We start from the raw sequence: 12,015 nt of genomic DNA, 5'->3' as shown, positions 1-12,015 counted from the left end.
TCCAGAAGCTCTGGTTTCCGTAGATGCCCAAATAAGGTCATCTATAAACTGTTTATAAACAACTATTTCCTCTCTGAAGGAGTTTCTCTCATTGTATAGGAATGTTCGTTCAAGCCAGCCCATAAATAGATTTGCAAAAGAGGGGGCAAATTTCGCCCCCATTGCTGTACCTTGTTTTTGTAAATAGAACACCCCCTCAAAGAGGAAATAGTTGTGCTTCAAAAGAAATCGAGTAACTCTCAGTAGATACTCAATAGTTGTATCAGACATACCTTGATCTTTTAGGAGAAATAATTTTATGGCTTCTAAGCCCATGTCATGGGGAATACTGGAGTGCAGCAATACCACGTCAATGGTGAGCCAGCTGTACTCCTGTTTCCACTCAATATCATCAAGTAGTTTCAAAATATGTGTAGTGTATCTGATATGGCTGGGTAAAGCTAATACAAAAGGTTGAAGAATTTTATCCAACCAATCGCATAGGGGTTCCAACAAAGACCCAATACCGGATACGATGGGTCGGCCCTTAATATCACTCAGACTTTTATGGACTTAAAACTCCGTCCTATGTTGAAGAGTACTACCCTCTATAAGAGACAAAACAACTTCTGATTCTTCTCAGCCAACCTCCTGGGACAAAAGACAAAGAATGACTGGGGGATGAGGGGAGTATTTAAGCCTTTGGCTGGGGTGTCTTTGCCTCCTCCTGGTGGCCAGGTTCTTATTTCCCAAAATTAATGAATGCAGCTGTGGACTCTTACCATTTATGAAGAAAACATATCTAACAATAGAAAACCATATGGTAATAAAACAGTTAATATATACAACATAATTAGCATCAATAACCTATTGATAACAAGCTAGAGCATGGATGTGGTTTCAGGACAAAATACTGTGACCCTTATTCACTAAAATTTGTCAATACCAGCAAAGTATGATCCTCACTTTATTCACTAAGAGCTTTCCAGTTGGAACTTTCCATTTGCTAAATGGTATCACCAACGCTTTCACTAGGGTTTACATAAACATTGGATTTAGCGTTTTCTGAATGCTTTACAACATATCTAACTGAAGAGTATCATATACAGGAAATAACAATAATACACTCATAATAATGAGATCTCTGAGGGAGCGCATGTGCGAAATGTCAGATCTGTTGAAGTCCTTTGTTGAGTTTATGTACCATAGATACTTTCCTTAAACGAACAGTTGGTTTAAAACAAGCTGGTGGCCCCACTCATTCTTCATTTGTTAATGAAGAGTATCAACCAAGTGCTGCCCAAGGGTCTTTGTATTTCTCTGGGCTATCTCAGATAGAGGAAGTCTGTGGAACTGCTTTGCTGTGCCTTCTACCTATCATGGGTCAGAATACACTTGCCTCCTATCAGCTGTTTCAGGTCTGAGAAAACCAGAGAATGTCCAATAGTGTATTTAAAAGTTTAATTTGTATGTTAAAAATGGTTAAGTAACATCCAGCTAAAAACCCCAATATAAAAAGGGCCTCAGTACTGTCAATATACTTCTTTATGCGTTAACCCCATGACATCCAGATAGAGCAACAATGTACCCAAATGCATTCATAAGTAAATAAGTTCATTATCTTCTGTGGATTTAGTGCAGTTACAGTTTTCACTTAAAGGGAAAGTCTAGTCAAAATTAAACTTTCATGATTCAGATAGGACATGCAATTTTAAACACTTTTCATATGCTAATTTCTAAGCCCTTGAAGGTCGCCTCTTAACTCAGTGTATGTTTACAGTTTTTCACAGCTAGACAGCACTAGGTAATGTGTTCCATATAGACATTGTGCTCACTCCTGTGGAGTTAAGAGTCAGCACTGATTGGCTAAAATGTAAGTCTATCAAAAGAACTGAAATAAGGGGGCAGTCTGCAGAGGCTTAGATAATAGGTAATTACAGAGGTAAAACGTATATTAATATAAACCTGTTGGTTATGCAAAACTGGGGAATGGGTAATAAAGGCATTATCTATCTTTATCTTTTTAAACAATAAAAATTCTAGAGTTGACTGTCCCTTTAAGGTCTCAAGAGATTTGACAGACTCAATTGCTTTGTATTCTACATTCCATATTCATCACTTTGCTTTTTCAGAACAATATCTGAATCTCAGTTTTAGAAAAGTGTATCAATATTAATTATGTTTTCTGAAATAGATACTTTTGAGTAGGAAGTTGAACTTCTCATTGTTGTGGCTTTTGTCAACAGTGGTTTCCAAATATACTCTAAATAAGCAAGCTCTATAAGCGAAGATAAAATATGTAACTGCATATTTACATTTATACATTATGCCCTGTTATATATACAATTTAAATTAATTAAAATAAAAGGGTATTATGCAAGATATGTTCCACTATTTTATAGTCCAGAATAATGTTCTAATCAGATGGTCAGCAAATTACAGAATGTCATTGTTTATTAGTTTCAGCTGCTTCCAGTTTCCATTTGCTGGCGACCCTTTGCAACAAAGTTTTGGTGCTTTGTCTAAATCTCTGTTGTGTAAAGTAGAACAGGATTGGATCTAGCACACTATTCATGCTGGCAAAAGGTCTGGTGCATTTATACACTATGGCAAATGTTTGCAGAACCAGGCAGGGCACATCTTTCTTTGAACGGACCACTAGGTAGATGGTTTTGGTGAGATGGAAGGGGAAGAAGCTTATAGCGAAGACAATAACAACAATAATAATCATGCGGATGGCTTTGTCCTTCTTCTGCCGTACTAATGTCCCATTGAGGTCATCTTTCTGACACAGAATCTTTGTCATGCTGCAGTAACAGACTAAAATTAAAATGAAAGGAATCAAGAATCCCGTGATAGTCAATGTTATGCCATAAGGGAAATACATTGCAGACAGTGCAGGTGGGCTCAAGTCATAACACACCGTTCTGTTTCTCTGGATTCCTGTAGATGCAAAAACAAAGGTGGGAATACATTGGACTATCACAACAAACCAAACAACACCACAGACCACCCAAGTGAACTTCTTGCCTCTCTTTTTGTGCCATACAGATAAAGGATGGCAGATACCCAGGTATCTCTGGAAACTCATACAAGTGAGGAACATGATGCTGCCGTGCAGGTTGGTGTAGAACTGGAAACGGACAAACCTACAAGTGAAGTCTCCAAAGGGCCAGTAGTCCTGCTGGATGTAGTTATAGATGAGCAGAGGAAGAGAACATACATACAGCAGATCTGCCATAGCCAGGTTCAGCATGTAGATGGCAGTACGGGTAAGTGCTTTTCTGGATAGCCATATCTGAAGTATAACAATAAAGTTTAATGGAAGTCCACAGACAAGGACTACTGAGTAGACCACAGGGAGCAGAATTTGCTTGAATTCCTCATGGAAGGTGCAAGAGTTTTTCCCAGCGTAAATAGAGGTTACATTATCCATCTTATTCAGGGAGGTAAAGATCACATGTTTTCTTCAACTCCTAAAGAAAGATACAAGGAAGATATTAAGGACTCAATAATGGAACTATGTATTTAAATGCATTCAAGTACAGGTTTTGATAAAGCACCTGCAAAATGTTACACTGTAAAACAGAACTCCAATATATAGAATACTATTGTTTACTATTATATATTATATGTTTTTTTTTCTGCTGCTTCTTAAAGAGACAGTAAAGACCTTGAGATTTAAATATAAAAACTTTAGTTATGCATTATGAAACAACTTTGCAATATACTTAGAAAATATTCAGAGCTAAATTACATGAAAAGGGGCTAAATAAATTATATAATTGTCAGAATTGAAAAAGCACACTGCTGACTTCTAAAGGCAAACCCTGCTACATATCAATCATTTATTGGCTTTGCCAGTTATGAACCGCAGAACAATGCAGTCTATACTAAAAATGTGTCGATACCTAACCTTGTCTGCTGCAAACTCAAGTGAAGTTCGGCTATTGAAAAATAATTTGTTTTAAGAATGTTTAGACTTGGCTGATATGTTATTCTATAGCAAGAAATGTATTGTAATTAAAAGATATGTACTGACCCTTTAACATGTTGGTGGCAGCTTAATAAATTGAGCCAAATGTCCAATGTTAGGGTAGCACAGAGAAACTTTTAATTTTCAGAATTTCTGAAAAACAGCACAATACATATAGTGTCTCTCTTTCTCAATTTTTTTTTTTATTTGGAGGCAAAGACCGCCTTGATGTGTTGGGGTCCATCCTGGGGGCAAAGGAATTAACATTACAAAAATGTTCTATATATGTTATTCCAAAGTTACTTAATCATACCCCCTAATATTTACTGATCTGAACATGGGACTGAGAGGCTGAGGTGTAGAGTCTGTGAGGTCTAGAGAATTGTGGATAGGCCAGGGGCATAGTAGGATAAACTGGGATGGGTAACTTGAGTTATGTGAAAACATAGCAGGAGGTACATCAAAATAATGCAGGAAGCATATTAAACTTACTGCAACTAATCATATGTATATATCATATATACATAAGTAGCATACAGAAGCACACATTTGCATGTTCTAAAGTAATATGATAAATCTAACTAAAGATAACGAATGGATAACATGGGAGAATAAAACATGGGTGTAAAATGCTTGCAACCATCATTGACACCCTAAGATCACAGCATATTTTGGGCTAGATTACAAGTGAGGAGCAAACAGTTTTGCGTTAGCGTAATCGTGTTTTTGCAAGCCATTTTCATTTTGCTGATATTACAAGTGAAGCGAAATTGTGATTGCACTAGCGCAATTACCCTTTACGCTTCAATCTTTTTTTCCGTGATCTCAGAGCTGAGGTTAACTGTTTTCTGAAACTAAAAACTTGCACAAAACACTTCAAAAATACATTGTACAGTTACACTCATATTAACACTGTCTAATAAAAATTATTTAAAAACAATATTGCACAAAAATGTTATAAGGGCTCAAAGATTGGAGATCTCGGGTGTTAGAAAAAAAAGGCAGGCAAATGGCTTTAACATTGAGACATAAACATATAGATGTCTACAGATGTATTTGTATGTACAGTTGTGCTCATAAGTGTACATACCCTGGCAGAATTTATGATTTCTTGGCCATTTTTCAGAGAATATGAATGATAACACAAAAACTTTTCTTTCACTCATGGTTAGTGTTTGGCTGAAGCCATTTATTATCAATCAACTGTGTTTACTCTTTTCAAATCATAATGACAACAGAAACTACCCAAATGACCCTGATCAAAAGTTTACATACCCTGGTGATTTTGGCCTGATAACATGCACAAAAGTTGACACAAAGGGGGTTGAATGGCTATAAAAGGTAACCATCCTCACCTGTGATCTGTTTGCTTGTAATTAGTGTGTGTGTATAAAAGGTCAATGAGTTTCTGGACTCCTGACAGACCCTTGCATCTTTCATTTAGTGCTGCACTGACAATTCTGGATTCTGAGTTATGGGGAAAGCAAAAGAATTGTCAAAGGATCTGCAGGAAAAGATAGTTGAACTGTATAAAACAGGAAAGGGATATCAAAAGATATCCAAGGAATTGAGAATGCAAATCAGCAGTATTCAAACTCTAATAAAGAAGTGGAAAATGAGGGGTTCTGTTGAAACCAAACCACGGTCAGGTAGACCAACTAAAATTTCAGCCACAACTGCCAGGAAAATTGTTCGGGATGCAAAGACAAAACCACAAATAACTTCAGGTGAAATACAGGACATGTGGTGTGGCTGTTTCAAGATGCACAATAAGGAGGCACTTGAAGTAAAATGGGCTGCATGGTCGAGTCGCCAGAAGAAAGCCATTACTACGCAAATGCTACAAAGTATCTTGCTTACAATACGCCAAACAGCACAGAGACAAGCATCAAACCTTCTGGCAATGACAAAGTCATTTGGAGTGATGAGACCAGAATTGAGCTTTTTGGCCACAACCATAAACGCTACATTTGGAGAGGAGTCAACAAGGCCTATGATGAAAGGTACACCATTCCTATTGTGAAACACGGAGGTGGATCGCTGGTGTTTTGGGGATGTGTGAGGCACAGGAAAAATGGTCAGAATTGATGGCAAGATGAATGCAGTATGTTATCAAACAGAACACCTAATTTTCCACTTCTTGATTAGAGTTTGAACACTGCTGATTTGCATTCTCAATTCCTTGGATATCTTTTTATATCCCTTTCCTGTTTTATACAGTTCAACTACCTTTTTCCCACAGATCCTTTGACAATTCTTTTTCTTTCCCCATGACTCAGAATCCAGAAACATCAGTGCAGCACTGGATGAAAGATGCAAGGATCTGTCAGGAGTCCAGAAACTTATTGACCTTTTATATACACACACACACTTATTACAAGCAAACAGATCACAGGTGAGGATGGTTACCTTTAATAGCCATTCAAACCCCTTTGTGTCAACTTGTGTGCATGTTATCAGGCCAAAATCACCAGGGTATGTAAACTTTTGATCAGGGTCATTTGGGTAGTTTCTGTGTCATTATGATTTAAAAAGAGTAAACACAGTTGATTGATAATAAATGGCTTCAGCCAAACACTAACCATGAGTGAAAGAAAAGTTTTTGTGTTATCATTCATATTCTCTGAAAAATGGCCAAGAAATCATAAATTCTGCCAGGGTATGTAAACGTATGAGCACAACTGTATATATATATGTTTATATATGTATACATAAATATTAATGTATTTATGTGTATATATGTATTTACAGTCATATATACATAGGCTTACCATAATTTTTAAATGTGAAACTGGGACCACCTGGTGCGGTGCCAGTGGGGGTGTGGTCAGGGGCGTGGTCAAGGGACGTGGCGATTACCAGTCCTTTTAAAGTAGTAGCTTTTATGAGCATAATGTTTTGTGGATACTCTACCCTTCCTCAGTCAAACAACAAGTGAATCACTCAGTTTAAATAGACCATAACACCACCCCCTAGTGAAAAAGGCACCATTACATTGTCATGGCAACCCATACACAACATGAGCAAATAAATCATTCATCTAAATCTCAGATTCTAAATAATGCCAAATATCCAGCATAAGTAATTTCATAAAATAGTGACAAGCGTATACATCACACAATTTAATATCTGCAGAGTAATATGTGTTTTATGTGTCTAATTAAGGAACAGAGCCAAATACTGATAAGGCATAAATACAACATTGAATGAAATAAGTAAAAAAGAAACACGTACCTGCTAAAGCTGTTTAAGAGGCTACTCTATACCATAACGCAAGAAGTTTACAGCCAAAATGCTATTCTGCATAAAGTAAAGCAAGATACACACCAAAAATCCTGCCTGTCTGCACTTCCTGGTCATACCCATATGATTCCTCTAAACGTGTATCACCGGTGATGTCACCAGGGGTCGGGGGTGTTAAATTCTTAGAAAAATAAACCAAGTAGTACTACAAAATTAAAAAAACCCTATGCTGCTCACTCAGCCTGTATTACTAAATGTAAACTTTGAAGGACACTAACGTTAAGCTAAGCAGGGCTGTATGTAACAAAGTACCAGCATCCAACTATGCTGGAGAGCCACAGTCCAGTCATTTTAAATAATGTGTCTGGGTTTCAGGCGGTCTGAAACCCGGACACATGATTTGAAACCCAGAGGTGGCAACCCTACTGGGACAGAATAAACAACCGGGTGGGACACTGGGACAGCGCCTCCAAACAGGGACAATCCCAGTAAAAGTGGGACTTCTGGTAAGCCTATATATACACATATAAAAACATTAATATATATGCACACATATATAGACATATACTGTATATAAGTGCATTATAGCTCTTTGCCATTAAGCAGATTAAAAACATTTATGCAATATTTATATTTAATAAAGATTTAAACTATATATATTTTCCAACAATTTTTTTTTCTTGATTGACGTCTATGGGGAATGTGAAAAGGCGATACATCTATGGGGAATGTGAAAAGCAGGGTGTTTTGTTTGTTTTTTCATGCTATTCAGGTTAATGCTAGCGCAAATATATTGCAAAGATTTTGTAATAATGAAACATTTTTTAGCACAAATTCAAATGATACAACATTTTGTTCAGTACAACCTCAAGGTGTTTAATGTCCCTTTAAACTGCTGTAATATAAATAAGGTGCTTTACAGTAACACAATAAGGGCTGTGTGGTGACATCCTCTGCCTGAGTACGGTAAACAATGTGTGTATCTCCTACTTGCAGTCCATAGGAAACATATGGCTGCAGTTAGGCCTAAATTTGGTGCCAGACACATAGAAGATAAGCTGCAGTTAATATTAATCACTATGTCACTTCCTCTAAATCTGCCCGTGTATGTTACTTAATACTTTCTTGCCACTAGAGGTTGCTAGAACCTTATTTTTAAATGAATGCTTATGTTGAATTCAGCTTGCTCTAAAATCTTGAGATAACAGTAAGAGTGAATTTGTAAGCATTGTGACTCAGATTACACAAGGTTTACCTCTGACTAAATTGGTTTCAACAAGTAGTTTTTCTCCTTCTGTGCTATGCTGACTTTATCCTGATAACGCACATATCAAGCTTTTTTTTAGATTTTCAATAGGTCTGTGGTACAGCCAACTAGATTCCCTTAGCATAGGTAAAACAGAGCATGAACCTGCTGCTTTTCATACAGTATACTGATATAGGCTGTATTAAGGTCAGCAGCTATATGGTCCCAAAAATCAGGAACAGTCAATTCAAAATTAAAGAGGCATTAAAGTCACAATTAAATATTTATGATTTAGGCAAAGCTTGTTTCTGAGAAGGAGGATTAGGACACAATGAAGGAACCACAATCTCCTGATTAATGTTCCGGTCAGAAACAACTTTAGGAAGAAAACCTAACTTTGTACGTAAAACTACCTTATCCAAATGAAAAATAAGGTAAGGTGACTCATACTGATATGCTGAGAGCTCTGACACTCTACGAGCAGAAGAAATAGCCACTAGAAACAAAACTTTCCAAGATAACAACTTAATATTAAGGAATGAATAGACTCAAACGGAACCCCTTGAAGAACCTTAAGAACTAAATTAAGACTCCAGGGAGGAGTGACTGGTTTGAACACAGGCCTGATCCTGACTAAGGCCTGACAAAATGACTGCACGTCTGGAACGTCTGCCAGACGTTTGTGTATCAAAATAGACAAGGCAGATTTTTGACCCTTTAGGGAACTTGCCGATAATACCTTCTCCAAACCTTCTTGGAGAAATTACAGAATTCTAGGAGAGTAGCCTTTGGATTAACACCAATATAGGTATTTACACCATATCTTATGGCCTAAATCATGGTCTCAATGACAGAATCTGAAAATCCTGCTTAGATAAAATTAAGTGTTCAATCTCCAAGCAGTCAGCTTCAGAGAAACTAGATTTGGATGAAGAAAGGGCCCCTGAAGTAAAAGGTCCTTCCTCAATGGAAGTCTCCAAGGTGGCAGAGATGACATTTCCACCAGGTCTGCATACCAAATCCTGCGAGGCCAGGCCATGGTAATGAGGATCACTGATGCCCTCTCCTGCTTGATTCGAGCAATGACCCGAGGGAGAAGAGCGAACGGAGGGAATAGGCATGCCAGACTGAAATTCCAACACTGTCTGAGGGTCCCTTGACCTCGATCCGTACCTCGGAAGCTTGGTATTCTGTCGAGATGCCATGAGATACAATTCCGGCTGGCCCCATTCGGGAATCAGGCTGGAAAACACTTCGGGATGGAGTTCCCACTCCCCCTGGTGAAAGGTCTGTCTGCTCAGGAATTCCGCCTCCCAGTTGTCCACCCCTGGGATGTGGATCGCCGACAAACAGCACGAGTGAGTCTCTGCACACCAAATTATCTTGGCTACCTCTGTCATTGCCAAGGAACTCCGCATTCCTCCCTAATGACTGATGTAAGCCACCGAAGTTATGTTGTCTGACTGGAACCTGATAAACTGGGCCAAGGCTAACTGGGGCCAGGCCAGAAGAGCATTGAAGATCACTCTCAGCTCCAGAATGTTTATAGGAAGAACAGATTCTGACTGAGTCCAAACTCCCTGAGCCTTTAGGGAGCCCCAGACTGCTTACCATCCTAGAAGGATGGCGTCTGTTGTCACAATCACCCAGGAGGGTCTGCAAAAGCAGGTTCCCTGGGAGAGATGATCCTGAGACAACAACCATTGAAGAGAATCCCTTGTCTCCTGCTCCAGTAGAATTTGTGGAGACAAATCCGCATAATCTCCGTTCCACTGAATGAGCATGTTTAACTGCAGAGGTCTGAGGTGGAAACGAGCAAACGGGATGATGTCCATTGCCGCCACCATCAGCCCGATTACCTCCATGCACTGAGCCACTGATGGCCGAGGAGCGGACTGAAGCGCTAGACAAGAATAAAAAAATCTTTGATTTCCTGACTTCTGTCAGAAAAATCTTCATTGATAGGGAATCTATTATGGTACCCAAGAAAGTTACCCTTGTATTTGGAACTAATGAGCTCTTTTTCCAAATTTACCTTCCAACCGTGAGATCGCAGGAAGGATAACAACATTTCCGTGTGGGACCTTGCTTGTTGAAAGGACGGCGTCTGGACCAGGATGTCATCCAGATAGGGCGCCACTGCAATGCCCTGTAATCGGAGCACTGCCAACAGAGATCCCAGAACCTTTGAGAAAATTCTGGGAGCTGTGGCAAGACCGAAAGGAAGAGCCACGAATTGGAAGTGTTTGTCTAGAAAGGCAAACCTTAGAAATTTGTGATGATCCCTGTGAATGGGAACATGCAGGTACGCATCCTTTAAATCCACCGTTGTCATAAATTGACCCTCTTGGACCAATGGAAGAATGGAACAAATAGTTTCCATATTGAAGGACGGTACTCTGAGGAATTTGTTTAGACTCTTGAGATCTAAAATTGGCCTGAAGGTTCCCTCCTTTTTGGGAACCACAAACAGATTGGAATAAAACCCCAGACCCCATTCCAGCATTGGAACAGGGACTATTACTTCCAGGTCGGAGAGGTCCCGTACACAGTGTAAGAACGCCTCTCTTTTTGTCTGGTCTACAGATAATCTTGAAAGCAGAAACCTGCCTCTGGGAGGAAAACTTTTGAACTGGGACACTATGTCCACTGCTCAGTGATCCTGAACATCTCGAACCCAAGCCTGAGCGAAGAAGGAAAGCCTGCACCCTACAAGATCCGGTCCCAGATCAGGGGCATGCCCTTCATGCTTTCTTTGATTCAACAGCAGGCTTCTTGGATTGTTTTCCCTTGTTCCAAGACAGATTGGGTCTCCAGGAAGGTTTAGACTGTTCTTGCTTGGAAGCGGAAGAATTTCCCTTGAAATTTCGAAAGGAACGAAAATTACTCTGACGTCCCTTTTGCTTGTTTCTCTTATCCTGAGGGAGATGACCCTTACCTCCCGTAATATCAGAGATTATTTCTGTCAAGCCTGGTCCAAACAAGGTCTTCCCTTTGTAAGGAATCGCTAAAAGTTTAGACTTAGATGATACATCTGCAGACCAAGGTTTTAACCATAAGGCTCTGCGGGCTAGAACAGAAAAACCTGAAATCTTTGCTCCCAGTTTCATAACCTGTAGGGAAGCATCAGTAATAAAGGAATTAGCCAACTTAAGGGCTTTTATCCTATCCTGGATCTCATCAAGGGAAGTGTCTGTCCTAATAGCATCAGACAACGCATCAAACCAATATGCCACCGCACCAAAGTGACGGTAGCAATGCACACAGCTGGTTGCCATTGTAAACCTTGGTGTACATACATCTTTTTGAGTAACCCCTCTATTTTTTTGTCCATAGGATCTTTAAAGGCAAAACTATCCTCTATGGGTATAGTAGTTCTCTTAGCCAGGGTGGAAACAGCTCCTTCCACCTTGGGGACTGTTTGCCAAGCCTCCTTGATAGAGTCTGCTATGGGAAACATCTTTTTAAATATGGGAGATGGAGAAAAAGGGATACCCGGTCTCTCCCATTTGTTAGCAATGATCTCAGAAGCTCGGTCTGGTACAGGAAAAACCTCTACCGAAGAAGGTAC

General features: G+C 39.2%; 1 protein-coding gene across 2 annotated transcripts in view; it reads right to left on the bottom strand.

The window, feature by feature from the left end:
* Positions 1-933: 933 nt before the first annotated feature.
* The window catches only part of P2RY6 (pyrimidinergic receptor P2Y6), a 295,087-nt gene continuing 284,005 nt past the window's right edge, over positions 934-12,015 (bottom strand). For both annotated transcript variants that reach the window (XM_053708722.1, XM_053708723.1), the window contains exon 2: positions 934-3,455. In XM_053708722.1, the coding sequence (XP_053564697.1) occupies positions 2,426-3,415 (990 nt within the window). In that variant the 5' untranslated portion in view covers positions 3,416-3,455 and the 3' untranslated portion in view covers positions 934-2,425. The remainder of the gene's footprint in view (positions 3,456-12,015) is intronic.

Source organism: Bombina bombina, chromosome 3, assembly GCF_027579735.1.
Source record: "Bombina bombina isolate aBomBom1 chromosome 3, aBomBom1.pri, whole genome shotgun sequence".
NCBI classification, from domain to species: Eukaryota; Metazoa; Chordata; class Amphibia; order Anura; family Bombinatoridae; genus Bombina; species Bombina bombina.
The sequence above is the reverse complement of the archived record's forward strand: the minus strand, read 5'-3'. Positions and strand labels throughout refer to the sequence as shown.